Here is a 15,488-nt window from a genome sequence, read left to right on the forward strand (position 1 = left end):
TGCATTGACATTCACCCTCACTGAAAATGTATACGAAAATGCACACATCAGCAGCCTGACATGAGGTTATCAATTCTGCACATTAGCCTTGAGGTTGTTTGAGAGGAAATTCCTCTGTATTAGAGTTTCAAAGTGGGAGGGATATTCCGGGCATCCATGTTTGAGACCTAAAAGCTCCATTCATTTGCTCCACAGACAATTTAACATGATTCACCATGAAAATGTAAAGTGAGAAGTTCAATTTATTTTCCATCCACCTCTGACATTGGACAGATGTTGAAGTTTACACTGCTGAGAAAACTTATTTTACACTCTTAGCTCAAATTAATTCACTCTCAGATTCTAGGTCACTTGTGGATGAATTTGGCTGTGGAACCGAACAAGTCATTTTGACCCACTAAACCTCTGATTTGTGCCTCTGCCTGGATTCCTCTTAATAGCATGTGGCATCTGAGCTTACTATGATATCCAACACCTAACACATGGACAAAACATAATGTTTAAGAAAATAAGTGAAGGCATAGAATCAGCATACAGGATTGGAATGATAGGAGTGCAAAAAAAAATTCAGGTCAATACGTCCATAAAGACCAGATTAGCCTAGCTTTCTAGTAAGCTTCTGTTTTATTACCTCATTTCATGCCGTTTCTTTGACAGGTAAACAAAATAAATTGTAACACAACAAAATGTGTAACTGGAATAAGCTAACATTGTGTTTATAGTAGGGCCGGCGTGGTTCAGAGGTAGAGTGACCCTCAAGCAACCAAAGGGTCGCTGGTTCAATCCTCACTTCCCCAAGTGACCATGTCCTTGAGCAAGATACTGAACCCTTTATTGCTCCTGATGGCCCTGTAACGGACTGGTGACCCATCCAGGGTGAATCCTGCCTCTCATCCAATGTCAGCTGGGATAGGCTGGCTACAGACATGTTTGTTCAAAGACGATGAAGATGTTTTTCTCCAACTTGGTGACCCAAGGTAGTAACCAATGAATTTGGGTCACATTAATCATGGTGTTTTTTTGTTGATATTAAAGTACAAGTAAAAGTATTAAAGTAAAGGGCAGCAAGCATGATGGACAGAGGAGCTGAGTTACAGGTGAGGAAAACCCTAGGATGCAAATAAAAATGACACAACAAAGGTCGTAATTGGTCCCAGTTACTGGGGACCATTTCCATATTTTCCACACTATAAGGAGCGGATTATAAGGCGCACCCCCAACAAATTGCCTATTTTAAAACTTTTTCACGTATACGGCGCATCGCATTATAAGGCGCATACTGTAGAATATAAACGACTGTCGTGGCTGGGGCTGCGTTATGCATCCACTAGATGGAGCTGCGCTAAAGGGAACGTCAACAAAACAGTCAGATAAGTCAGTCGGTCAAACTTCATTAGAATACAAACCAACGTTCTGACAACTCCGTTCACTCCCAAAACAAGTTAGTGCATTCACAAACGTGAAGGGGAACTTTTCCCTGATTCAGTAAACACGTAAATAAACAGTCTGATACCGCTACGGTAAAAAAAACAAAAAAACAAAACGTTAGTGCAATCACAATATAGTAACTCTCGGAACAGTGCAAAGCAATAATAAAAATAACAATAACTAAACAACTCAACGTTGTTCAAACGTTAATGTCCATATTCACAATATCTCCCAGCCTCGTTCAGTTGTAAACACGTGAAAGAAACACGTAAAGCTCACTCTTTCAGTTCATTCCTCATCCACGAATCCATCGAATTCTTCCTCTTCCGTGTCCGAGTTGAACAGCTGGGCTAGTACGGCATCCAACGTGCCCGGTTCCGTCTCGTCAAAGTCGTCATTATCCGAGTCAGTGTTGCTGTTGTTGTCTGGCAGTTCAGTGACTATTCCGTTTTTACCGCCGTTACTTCGGCGACGCCCCCTGACTACGGTAGCCATAATTAACCAATATTTATCAATACATAAGGCGCATCGGGTTATAAGGCGCACTGTCGGTTTTTGTGAAAATTCAAGGTTTTTGGGTGCGCCTTACATTGCGGAAAATACGGTATTATTGACAGTCAGGCAGATGAAATGCTGCTTTTATAAAACTTGTAATAGTTCATAACTAGTTAACAACACAACTGTTAGTTAGGTTTGATATGAAGTTAATCCTGTTGACAGGATGAGTGACATCTGCTAAATTCCCAAATTCCTGCTTGACATTAAATAATTATAAAATAAATAATGAAATCCAATTCTTTGGAAAAACAATCACTTTACTTCCATTCAGTAGCTGATTAAAGATCTGATCACCAATTGAAACAAGTCTAATATGTATGTATCACATATCGCTATCACTTTTCAAATTTTTGATTATTAAACAAAACTAAAAACATACATGTTTGTTACTGCCTTGTTAAAAAAAAAAAAAAACCCCTCTGCATTATTGGAAGGCGTCAATCCCTAAAGATGCTTTGTTCTACATAGGCTAACGCCTCAGGGACAACTGTGGACTTGAGGCAACAAGTACACACACGCAGAGCTTAGCATTGGCTTTGTCACTGTGGCTACAAACGTGGCTCGAGTGTTTTAACAAGACAGTCTGCCCGCTCGCTCTCCCACTATCACATCACGTTGACATGACCCATCAAGAGTTTATGAGGAGGATTAGCAGACAAGTAAGGAACGGAAGGTACTCCTCAAAAGTTTGCGAGCTGGTAAAGTAAAAGAAAAGAAAGCAGGTTCGGTTTTGTAGTTCAAATACATTGTTAAAATGCCTCAAATCCCTCTGAGTTTATTTCTCTGACAACTCTTGTCACATACAGCACACAAATGTTATTATCATGAGAGCATTTGAACCTGAAGTGGAGAAGTGTGTACTTGGTATTATATACTTGTCTTGTCTCCACAAAAAGACAACAAACCTTATGAAATTGAAGACAGAATAGGCGCAGTATTCACTGATAATGGCTGCATCCTCACCTTGAAGAGTGAAGGCCTTGATCCTGACTAAGGTTTATGAAATGTTGACATCCAAATCATGTGTGAAGTTTAACTAGAAAATGGCTGCCACTACTCGGTGGTTAAAACTCCTGACAGTTACATTCTAAGATTTTAATTATCATGAAAACTGAATGTGACTGCAGCACTTTACCATCGTCCATAATTAATCAAAGTTGACGACAGAGCCCCAGCACACACGCAACATGTAACACGCATCAATGAAAACACGGGATTCTTCATCCTTGTATATTTTACACAGCAGGATGTAAGAGTGAGACAAAAAGTCCTGACTGTCTCTGGTGTGATTTTTGTTTTGTTTTGTTTGGGAAAACAAAGTAGGGAAAAGTCAATTTTTCCAAAGTCCATTTTCACTCGCCTCTATACGCAAATTATTTTATTAATCATTTTCTCGTGATCCTGCTGCACATGTGCAACTCTCAGTAGAGATGAGACAGAAGAGAGACGCCTCACTCCTGAGCTGCTTTCATCAGCAGCAGCTCCGCGAAACGAAAAAAAAAAAAAACCTCAAAAAACAATGACTTTCATTCTTCTCACCACGTGCTGGATAAAGTGAGTGAGTCGCTACATTTACTAGCCTGACAGTTGAACCCTGGAAAGCAACAGCAGGCTCTTGCCCTTCAAAAAAATTGACCAAAGTTACAGTTCAGGCGCAAAGCAGATCCGGGAGAAAATGTAGCTTTGAAAATGTGGGCTGCAAGCAGCAGGAGCAGAGCAGCAGAAAGAAAGAAAGAAAGAAAGAAAGAAAGAGGGCAACACTTCAAATCTTATGAGTCATCTTCATGTTTATTCAAAAAAGGTTTTATTTGTGGTTTTTCAAGATGAAAACTGGTGTAATTATTTCAGTCTATCAGTACTTCTTGAATATTTTCAGCCCATTTGAACAATGCCGTGATATTATTGTAATTTTCTACACTGTAATCACAGGTAAAAAGGAAAAGCCATCATTTGCACTTGTTTACAAAAGCTGACTGCAAGCTACCTGAAAATGATGATTCACTATGGCTCTCTCCTTCTCTGTTTTAAGAAAAACTCCCTGAAATAGTGTAAGAGAGATGCCAGTAGTGAAAAAAACAAAACAAAACAACAAAAAAACCAAGGAGAGCGGTCAGTATGTGCGGTTCCTACATAAACAGACAGCCTCATTGCATCTTCATGCCAGAGTGAGAGCAACAGCCTCAACAGCGAGGAGCGCACATCTGTCAACACACAGCAGCGTTCAGTGGCCTTGAACTGACTGAGCAGGGCTTGATTCATGTGCAGCAGAATAGACAGCTACCACACTAAAGGAGGACAAGTTGGCTAAAAGCTCCACACTCGTGTTGTGCATTGTGATTGGCCGCTAAAGAGTTAAACTGTGGCTTAAAAAGCACCAGAGAAATTAATCAATGAGACTTTAATGTGGTCTGATCCAAACCCAAGAAAAGTTTCACCAAGTCTGTTGCATCAGATTGATTTTGATATAACAGAGGACAAGGATATTGCCAATTTATCCCAGTGGCTACAACTACTGAGGACACTTTGGGGATGAAGCCCAAATGACATCACCGATCGGTTTGGAGGCTTGAGTTTTGGTCGTAATCGGCTTTCTGCAACTGACGTGACCACATTTGGACAAGATAGAGGAGCTGAGGAGGAGCGATGGGTGACTGACGTGCACAGGTCGGCGGGTCAGCTAACGATAAGGTATCCACAACAGCCCAGAGCGTGAGGTAAGGATAATTTACAATATGAATTAAATACAATAATCATGGTTAATACGGTTTAATCAATCAATTTCCATGCAAGTGAGGCCAGTTTTCATACATATACACACGAGAAAAAAGATTTAAAAAAAAACTCACTTCCCCTTAAATACAAATTTGTTTAGTAGGTTAAGCTTAACCATCATTTTTTTCTTCTTTTTTTCATTTAACAACATATTCCATGTATTTGTGGAGCGGATTTCCATGATTTTTCCCAAACTCTGAGAAGTGAAAAACTTGCAAAATCTGTGAGGAGTTGAACCAAGCGCCAATACATGGAAAGCTACAGCGCAGTAGCTGAAAATTTTGGGATGTTCTATGGAAATATGGTGTATCTCGTGCTTAATTACCATGAGGACTTCTACAGCTGGCAGCTCGGATAAAGTTCATCAGCACAGTGAGCTGTCACCGCTTGCAGGGCTTCACCTCTCCAACAATATCTAGTACTTAATCCATCCAAGCCATTGATACGGCGATCTAAGCCTGCCCCATGGACCAGCAGCACCATCTTCCCACTCTCAGAGAGGCTGAGCACCAGTGACTCACTCCATTAGCATGCCAAGTTAGCATGGCACAGTGCCTACAGTGCCACCCAAACTCTACAAATCATCCTGAATTCTAAAAATGATACATAACTGTCACGTGCAATTCTCCAAGGCAGCTCTGGGTGGCCACATACTGATCAGCTTGTCATTTGTTCTCTCCTTCTTGGGTGCCAACTGGTTTTTAAGGTGTATTACAGCCACCTACAATGCTGCAGCCCGCACCTGCAATTTCCCTAAATATCATAGAGATATTGACTTCTAACCACAGCTAATAACTAAGCTCTGCAGTATGAATTTCTAGAACGTATTCTTGAGTGTTCAGCTCTAGTGAGACACCACTTTTTGTTTCATGAGAAGAAAGGAAGATGTACCTTTCAAGGGAGAAAGGGAGACTGAAAGTCAAGAGCGGGACTGCACGTCAGTGAGTGAGTGACTGAGTAAAAAGAAAAAAGGAGATGCCTGTTTCTGATTACTTGTCACTTTTAGAAAGAAACATTGGCACTTTTAATAAATAAATGTAGAAGTGGCAAGTGTTTGCAAGAACCTCTTGTTTTCTTTCTTTCAAGTTAATATTTTTCTCGTTAGGGACTTGGATTCCCTGCACTAGCAAAGACAGATATCAAGCAAGTGGTGTGCACGTTTTCTCCTACTCATCTTCGTTGACTCACTCAGTGAATGGCCTTAATTTGCGGTCTCCTGGCCCCAACCTTGGGCTCCGTGGCAAAAAGGGACACTGTTATGAGCTGTACAACATCCAAGCAAACCAGGAAGAGCGAAAGCACAGAGCACACTGTGTTTGAAAGACATTATCTATAACTAACAATATATTCAAGAATTCCATGGTTTGAGTCAAGCTCAGTTAGATATTTGTTTGTTTGTGTGTGTGTGTGTGTGTGTGTGTGTGTGTGTGTGTGCGCATGCACGCGCATGTGTGTGTTTTCACTGTGGTTATGTTTGTTGTGTTGTCCCAAAGCCCTGCCGGCAGAGGAATGGGTGGGGGATGAAGCTGAGCACTGAAAGCAGGGCCTTGTTGCCCTCACTGGTAGCCTGACCAATCTTCTCCTCCCCACCCTGGCTCACCTACTTACCCTCAGAACACACACACACACACACACACACACACACACACACACACACACACACACACACACACACACACACACAAGATCAGTCAGCCAGACTAGCAGTCTAACTTCAGTAGGAGAGGTCTTGGTTTGTGATGGCCTCCGGAGGGTAAAGTCTACACAGCTACAAGAGCGTGTTCAGGCACAAACCTGCTTTTTAATATCTCAGAAATGTTTCACCGAGGTATTATCATTAAATACGATGCTGTACTTGCACTCCGACACCACGATGTTGCAGACAGCAGCGATGAGTGTGAGTGTGTGTGGAGTTTCTATCATAACAGACTGGGTTGAGACTTGCAGTTAAAAAGAGAACGACAAGAAAAAGAAAACTTTATCAATCAACAAAGATATTTTGTGCCAGGGTTCCCAGGGCAACAAGTCACTTAAATTGCTGCACAACTCTCTAACTGTTAACCACACCTGCCCCAGTTACCCGAAAAGACCTGCTGATCTACAGGCACAGATTTCTCACTTCAGCTTCAGGGAAGCAGATTCATTTCTGCCCAGTCCTGGATGAGTCATTCAAGCACCCTGTTGCTCAGAAGTGATCCGAGCCCTCCAGCCCACACCCCACTGTCACTCAACCCTCACTACCATGACCAACCACACAAAGGAGAACGGTCATGGGTTCATTCCCAAATTCCCAGGAGTCCAGTTGGTGATTCTGACTGTTCCACTGGACTGGATTTGTCCTGACCCCTCAGATCTTCCAAGTCGGTTCAACCCCCCCCAGCCAAATCTCCAAATACTTGAATACACTGTTGTATGAGTCACTGATAAGGCGTCTGGACACGTGAGTCAATACTCCTACAAGGGAAGTCAGAACCACAATTATTTCATCATTACAAGTCCTTAACAGCTGCAGCTACCACACCTGGCCAACTAGGTTTCACTTGCTAATGATCCAAACACTGCAGGCATTTCAGATTATACCGTAAATTAGGATGAAAAAGTTATAAAAGACAAAAAAAATGCAAGTCAACTTGAAGACATATACTGATTTTGAGTCAAAACGTATTGCGCAACAACTGAAGCGTTATGGTGCTACTGAGATGTCACGTCGTACAAATGTGACACGACAGCATGACGTTTCACACGAACTGACACAAATGACATCATTGTCATCGTCATTTTTCAGTTTTTCAGTGAGATGAAAAGCAAACATTACTATTCCTTCTAGAAGCATGAGTCATGTCGCACTCTCATTTATTTTCAGCCCGTTCAGCCCTATTTATAAGATTTAATCACTGTTTCACTCTGTTGGCTTTTTGTTGGAACTAAAAAATACACACACACACACACACACGCAGAGAAGAGAGAGAGAGAGAGAGAGAGAGAGAGAGAGAGAGAGAGAGAGTTACCCAGCAATGTAAAAGAGTGAAGGTTCTTCACTCACAAACTATCTTTGGCTGAGTGCAGACTTTGGCTGCACATCACACAAGTTGACTTTGGGCCTGAATTCACACTAATTCTCAAAAGTGTCAGATGATGTGATCTGAAACTTTTATTATTTTAACTTGTACAAAAAAAAAAAAGCAACTGACTGAATCCAGCGGCTACCTGGATGATTTCTACTTAATATTCAATTAAAGCCATTCTGTGACTACTCGCTAAATCACTCACTGTTGCCCGTGTACAGTAATTTCCACATTCAGCAGCTAATTTTCACCCTCTTGTTTTCTGCAGCAGAGCACGTGTGGAGGCTAAAGGAGAGCAGCGCTAGCAGGCTGAGACTGACACAACAAAGAACAGAGGAGTGAAGACGGGATCGGCGTTAAAGTAGCAGCACCAAACTATAGAATCTATGTATTCTTGACTCTCTCGTCCTTAGGGACTCATCTCTTACAGCCACCCAAACAGGTTTTTGCTTGGCTGAAATCGTATCCTGGCAATTCGACTCGATTTTCAGGGGAAATCATCTTTTCTTTTTGTATTTCAGGGTGATAAATGTTACAACGGTGACTTGATTTGTCTTTATATCAAACAGGTTTGTTCCCTCACGTCTGGTTAGGGGCATCTTTGCTCGCCATCGAATCATCTCTGATTGGGGTCCTGTAATCGGGCCGGGCAAATTGCAATTATGATCATATCAGTCAATTAATCAGTTGATTGGTCTGTTCATGTTTTGCAGAAAAGGAACGGGGACGAAGGTTAATATCGGCACACCGTCGGTAGGGGTAGAAATCGGTCATTTTTTAAAAACATGTCTGTGTCTCAGTGGGTTCATACATGATCTATAGACTATCAATAAAGTTTTGTACCACCTATCAAAGTTCAAAGCTCTACATGTATTTTCAGTATATACAAAATCTAAGTATCATACTTGCTTTTATACATAGGTAGTATTTGGTATTGTGTATGTTGCACTGCGTCAATTATATTTGAATAATTGAATAATAATTGAATCCGATCCACCCATCTTTGTATTCCTTGCAAGTAAGTAATGTATGGGTGCACTTTTCTAAATTAAATAAAAAAATATCACTAAATCAAAGATTGGCCAAAGAGAAAAAAATCCATGATCGTGCATCCCTGGGTAGGTCTCCTTTAATTTGCAAAAAAGAAGAAAGAAAAAGGAAAATAAGTTCCAAAGAACTTTATTCTGGTGTGGACTGGAGTCATTTCAGATTCACGGGACATGACGGAACATATAAAGGTCTTTTCTTCACCATAATCTACTTGCTCCTCTTTCTCAAAATAATAATAAAAAAAAATCCTCATCACCGCAGCCAGCAGCGCTCAGGTTTACTCAGGCTTACACACCCCAGAACAACAAAGGAGGTCTTGCTGAGCTCGACGTTAGCAGTTAGGAGTACTGGCCTCTTCGAGACATGTTCTGACCCATCACATAACTTTTGCAGCGTGTTTTTTTCCCTCCTCTCACACAAACACACGTCGAAAGTGGAGCAGTTCTTCTGCTGCCACGTGTGTCTTACCTCTACTGGGACACGTCTTTTGGTTCAGGCTGCTGTTTGGACTCTCTGTGGTGGGGTTTGGGTCCCCATCATCAGGTGGCTCTGGGGAGATGGTAGGGACATTCCTCTCCTCATCCATGGGCGTAGGCCTGGCTCCTATGGGAGGAGGTGGAGGGGCCAAGGAGCGAGCCTGACAGAAGAAATATCCACAATGTTACTACTCAAATTAGTGGATGACATGAAAGATTTCTCACTGTCCTGGACGTGCTTCATAGCGAGAGGTGTAGTCACACCCAGCTTGACCCAGGATGAATCCCTAGAAACTGCCTCCCTGTCTCCAGCAGAAAGGCCTAATCGCTCACTTAGAATGACTCATGCTTATCTCTTGAGAGCTATGTTGTACAAGTAATTCAAGAAAAAAACATCAAATTGCAATTGCAGTATGACTCACCAAATATCGCAAAACCCTACATCCTGCCAGTGGCCTTGGCTTGTCCCCAAAAGTGCATCATTGCTCGAGCATTAATAATTTTTACTGCTAATTTGATCAAAACCCATCCATTATTTTGTGAGTGATCGTGCTTCACTAAGGCTTGATCACATGGCTTCCTTTTCAGAGACAATGTGACAGCAGCAACGATGAGAAGACAAATTATGATAACACTCATTGCAACGTATGAAACACAGCACTTGGAGAACAGAGTGCAGCAGGTGTATTTTTGTAGTCCGACCCATAAGTTAGCATCTACATGGATTCCCTCAGCCAACAGCCAAGGGGATGTTAGCATAGGCAAAAGGCAGTAAAGCTAACGTTGTGCTACAAGTGGATTAGGCTGCGGGCAGCTAACGAGCTAACTTTTGCTTCGTCTGTGTTTGGCTCGATGATGTTCAATGTCTATGACCATGTTTTTAGTCTCTAATCCTAAACCAATGGTGGGAAATGAAGGAGTGTGATATTTACTAGCATGTTTCACACCATAGAACAAAACAATATAATAACATGTTATTAAAAAGACAGTCCAAATAAGTCTAAGTGCAAGAGAGAACTGCACGTTCCTAATTTCCCTCAAAGCTATGTGCACTTTTAACTATATTTTATTCATAGAACAAAATGTTACAAACTCTTGAGCTTATGGGAACCACAGAGTGTATTTGGGGTATGAGACAAAAATACAAAAAACGTAAATTAATTTTCAGATGATGGAAGCACTCATTTCCAGGTTTTAGTACACCTAAACGTTTGCCTTTCTACAAAATAAAACCTTTTTCACATTTGTATTATTTTATTGCCTCATGCTAATTGCGGAACTCTGATGGCAAATGAAATGTCACGCTGGATCACGAAGAAATTTTCACGAAAAAACGCATTTATATCCTAAAGTTTGTTCAACGGTTAAAATGACACATCAATGAAGCGCAGAGAACCAAGAGTGCAGGTCCACTACAGGAAGAGCGTCGAAAACCGATGAAACCACGACTGTGCCTTGACGAGTTTAACAATTTCAATTATTGACTGATTAATTTAAGGCGGTTCGGCACGTTTTAACAGGAGCAAAACAAAAGTCTGGCTCGGGTCCCTCCTCCAGACTTCTATCAGACAGCTGAGTTGTGTGTCACGTGCCAACGTGTGTTTGGCGCGCGCCTGCCCTGCCAAAGCTGCACAGCTGGGCAGCTGTTTGCGCGCTCCCGCGGTCTAATCCCGCACTCGCTGCCCTTAAAAATCTCGACAGCTTTGATAAATATTTCTTAAAACACAACGTGAAGTTCGGTGAGCCGCTACTCGCTGTGTAAGAAGTGTCGCTGCTGAATAATTTATGGACTCGGGGAAGTTTGGAGAAGTTTGGGGAAAGAGTCACAACTTCAACAGTTGCCGAACTTTTTTTTTTTTTATCTTACAAACACATGTTTTAAAAGAGAATATGCGGCTTTTCAAACGCTTGTTCCGTCCTCGAGTTGGGTGTAATCACGGCAAGCGTTGGTGTGGGAGGAATAACGGGCGGATTGTGTTTACTTTGACTGCGACCTGCTTTCGCAGACGAGTCCGTGCATGCTGAGCGCGAGCGAGCTCCGTGTGGGGATCCTTCATCTGGCTGCGTTTATACTGCACAACAACTCGCCTTCATCCACAACAACAGCCCAGGAAAGCCAGCTTACCTTCTCTCTGGCTGGGACGCGGTGCAGCCGAGCCTGGCTAATTCATTCTCTGACGCTCCAGGTGGACTTCTGGCTCTCCGGGACCTTTGCCCTCCTCTTACCCTCCACTCTTGTCACTTCACACGACCATGAATTGTCTCATCGGTTCATGTAGATGCCCCCAAAAACTCCCGATTCAATGCATATTTCACTAGCGGAGATACTTTTCTCTCCGCCTCCCAAACTTTCTCCGGCTCGCCCCGTCCTCCTCCACGAGACCAGATGTTTGGGAAGCTCTGCAGGCGGTTCGCTGATCACTCTTTGTGTCTGGACTGCAGATTTCTCACTTCACCAAACTTGTCTCACTCTTCAAACGAGCAGTATCCGTCAGTGCGCTCGTCCTCCCTGCTCTCTTTACTCCAGTTACTTGTCTGAGTTGTGCGCTGCAACTATTGGACAGGAAACTACAGTCAGCAGTGATTGTGCTTCCTCCAGGCTACAAACTGGTTGGGCTGAACTATTCTGTCATATAATTACCCCTTAACCCGAACCAGACACTCAGCACTAGGCTGGCTCTCATAGCAGGGAATTATGAGCCCGGGAACCATATGTTTTCTTATTAATAATAATAGACTTTGTGAAGAGGGCAACAATGCAAGTAACGAGAAAATCACTGTAAAACTGTCAGAGTATTGATTATCAGTCGTGCAGTACGTTTTGAATATGGATATGCTGCTGATATATTAAAAAAACAAACAGCTGTACAGAATATTTCAGGTTTCTTTTAGCAGCCAGATGTACGGAAGCTAAGAAAGGCTGGAACTTTGAATTATATTTTTTTCTAACCCTGATATTATTTCTTTATCAAGACATAATAAAACTTACTACTTCGTGATAATGAGATAAGTTGCTTTAACAAGATACTTGAAATTGTGAGACAGCTGACTTGAGATAAAGAATAATTATACTGTTACCATGAGCTTTATTGACTTACACGATATGAAATGGGGGGGGGGGGTGGCATTAATCTATGGAAGCGTGGCCTTCTAGAAACCGTGGGGTCGCTGGTTCAATCCTCACTTCCCCCGGTGACCATGTCCAAGTGTCCTTGAGCAAGATACTGAACCCCTAATTGCTCCTGATGGCCGTGCGACCGGTGAGGGTCCAGGGTGAACCCCGCCTCTCACCCAATGTCAGCTGAGAGACTCCACCCCCCCTTGACCCTCAACGGAGAAGCGGGATAGAAAACGGATGGATTCATGGATGGCTGATATGAACCGTTTTCACAAGGATATGGCAAAACAATATAACAAGTATGGTTGCAGCTGGATCTGATAGCCAGTTCGTCACAGATGATGAACAAAGAATCCTACGATATTCCCATGAATCTTTGCTCTGGCTTGTTAGCCCCGCCCACTTTACACTGCTCACAGAGACATTTGCGGAGCCTCAGCAGAGAACATTAGAAGAAAGTGAGACACTCCCACTCCTTTCAAACCCACATATCAAAGCTTCAGACTGGTAGCTTTTACTCGTTTTGACCGAAAAGCTACTCAACGAAAGATGTGTGTTCTTCCAGTTTTTCATTCATTTCATTTCTCAAAGAATCTTTAAGTTAAAGAAAGTCTTTGCAAGCGTCTTTGAAAGAACAGCAAAAATATACTGGGCGAAACCGAAACAGTATCACAATAACTAGTTTCATTTACAATGAGAAAGAAAGTTTTTCTAATCAGTAAAAGCGGTTTATTTGCAGTCAAACATTTCCTCCAGAACACCGCGACTCAGTGATCACATAAATTAATCCAAAGTCGGCACATTTTCAACATTCCCACAACGTGACTTCTGTGACGCGGCGTGACACGTCATCACCTTGCGCGCACCTTCATTACCTGCAACCTCACTAAACTTCTTGTTCACATAAATTGTTTTAAACTCATTCAGACGCAAAAATACAAAACCTTTTTTTTTTCAACAAATCCCAAATTTCTCACCAAATCCTAAATTTTGCCTTTTTCCAATATCACGCACGCGAAATCCCACAAATGTCCATGCAACATTTTAAGAAAAGTAGCTGCAAAATCCAGCACTTTTACGTAACAATCACAAAACAAGACCGCAGCAAAAAAACAAAAACAACAACTCTGCAGAATGCGGGAGAGACTGATAGAGAGAGAAAGAGGGACAGATTTTTTCTGGTTGTGAAATGTCCCACGGTTAAAAGGGGCGGAGGTGGGTTCAGGGTTTGTTTACTGTCTATAGGCCACGCCTACTTCCAGTTTACTCTCTGGAAACAGATGAGTTTTGGGATTGAACAGAAACAGATGATTTGGTCTCTTTACACCCTTAATTGTGACCTTTCTGGGCTTCTGTACGGATGTCCTTGTTTGATTTAATCACTTCATCCCTCACATCAGAAAACCACTAAATATCCATTCTGGAAGTTACTGTGAGATCGTTCACAGTCCTTTGTGTGATAAGATGCCAGATGGTGTTGACATGAAGGAGTGACTGAGGTTTTGGCTCCCCCGGTGCAGGGTTGCTGTTTTTAGTTTACGTCTTCTCATGATTCACTTGGGGAATTTTCTGTGCTCATTCTGGTTGGAGGCCATATAAGGTGGCAGGTCACGGAAAACGACCACGCTAGGCGATACTGACATGATTCATCACATTCACGCTACTAATAAGCAGTGGAGGTAAAAGTGGTGACAAGAAACGCTCCTGAACGTATGGACGTGTCTTGCATACGCGATGGATGTCAGCTGTTTAGAAGAGGAAACTCATCAACTGCTTCCCTCTTATGAAAGAAGTGGAAATGTGGAACTCTGACTGCAATGACCTTCCTGAACCTTTTTGTGTCATTTGCTACATTCTACTTTTGGACGCATCAAGCCGTCACAGTGATAACAGCAGTACAACGATACGTCCAGTCGCCCTCTTATTCACATAATCACCATCAGAATGTGTGATCCTTCTGCTTTGCGCGAGTGTAATCATCAGTTTTCGTATCGATTTTACTATTTTGAATGCCTTTATTCAAACTATTTTATTCATTTTATAATTGTATTCAAACTGATTCTGTATTACTGTCATTTACCACTTGAAATACTTCTCAAATCACTTTCCCTACTCTCGCAGCTGCCCTGGGATGGTGTCACCACGGGGTGCCAAAGAATATCTGTCTTTTCTGTTTGTAGTAAATACCTTTCTGTTTCAAATGTCCGTCCCGATTGAAATAATTTCACATTTTCGACAGCATGTCGCTTGGCAACTTCTTCTGTCTAATATCATCCAAATGGTCCGTTAGAACGTTTCTGACTTCAATTTTGCTTCCGCGAGAAAAATAATGCACGGTTTTGACTGATTGTTGATTTAACGCCGTGTTACTGAGGTTGACAGCATTATATTGAGGTGTTCCTAATATTTTGAAAGCCCTATTTACATCCACGAGAGAAGCGCATTATCAATACAAATTTAGATATGATATTCAACACCTCCGCCACCGGCGAGGAACTCAATAACAAATGCGAACTTTAACTCTCGACTGTTTTTTCTTCTTCTTTGCTGCACTTAGTCTTGAGGAGAGTTCACGTGCCAGTGGAAGACGCTTGATGTGCTTTATGTACTGCGCCTTTGTTATCTCAGCCCTGGATCAGACTTGTTACCATTCACCATTAGTAATGGCATCGGCCCCAAAGATCCTGAAACAGATCCCAAACCAGTCGCCATTTGAAATAGACGAGATGACCTCACTATGACAAATCAGTCACTTAGAAATGAGAGGGAGGCGAGTCTGCCCAGAGAAATCACAACCACCTTTGCAACGGATTTCCCAAAACCAGAATCCTGGATTGGAGTTTTATCACTCAATAATATCCCAGTTTGGTTGAGAACTCTTGGTGTTACTTCCTGTAGGTTTGCACGAGACATTAAATAAAAGATCGGAAGAGAGGAAGAGGTCGTGTTCCAAGGGAGTGCACATGATGGACAGGCTATGTCTGCTCACGCCGTGTTGACACCTGGAGGTTACGGCTGATG

General features: G+C 42.2%; 1 protein-coding gene across 1 annotated transcript in view; it reads right to left on the minus strand.

The window, feature by feature from the left end:
* mdfi (MyoD family inhibitor) overlaps positions 1 to 11,870 on the minus strand; it is a 35,050-nt gene extending 23,180 nt beyond the window's left edge. Inside the window, exons 1-2 of the mRNA XM_086198948.1 lie at positions 11,475 to 11,870; positions 9,342 to 9,510 (exon numbers count right to left, since the gene is read on the minus strand). Of these exons, the coding sequence (XP_086055074.1) occupies positions 9,342 to 9,459 (118 nt within the window). The 5' untranslated portion in view covers positions 9,460 to 9,510; positions 11,475 to 11,870. The remainder of the gene's footprint in view (positions 1 to 9,341; positions 9,511 to 11,474) is intronic.
* Between the last annotated feature and the right edge of the window lie 3,618 nt (positions 11,871 to 15,488).

Source organism: Aulostomus chinensis, chromosome 3, assembly GCF_037954235.1.
Source record: "Aulostomus chinensis isolate RoL2024-O1b breed Wild chromosome 3, RoL_Achi_v1.0, whole genome shotgun sequence".
NCBI classification, from domain to species: domain Eukaryota; kingdom Metazoa; phylum Chordata; class Actinopteri; order Syngnathiformes; family Aulostomidae; genus Aulostomus; species Aulostomus chinensis.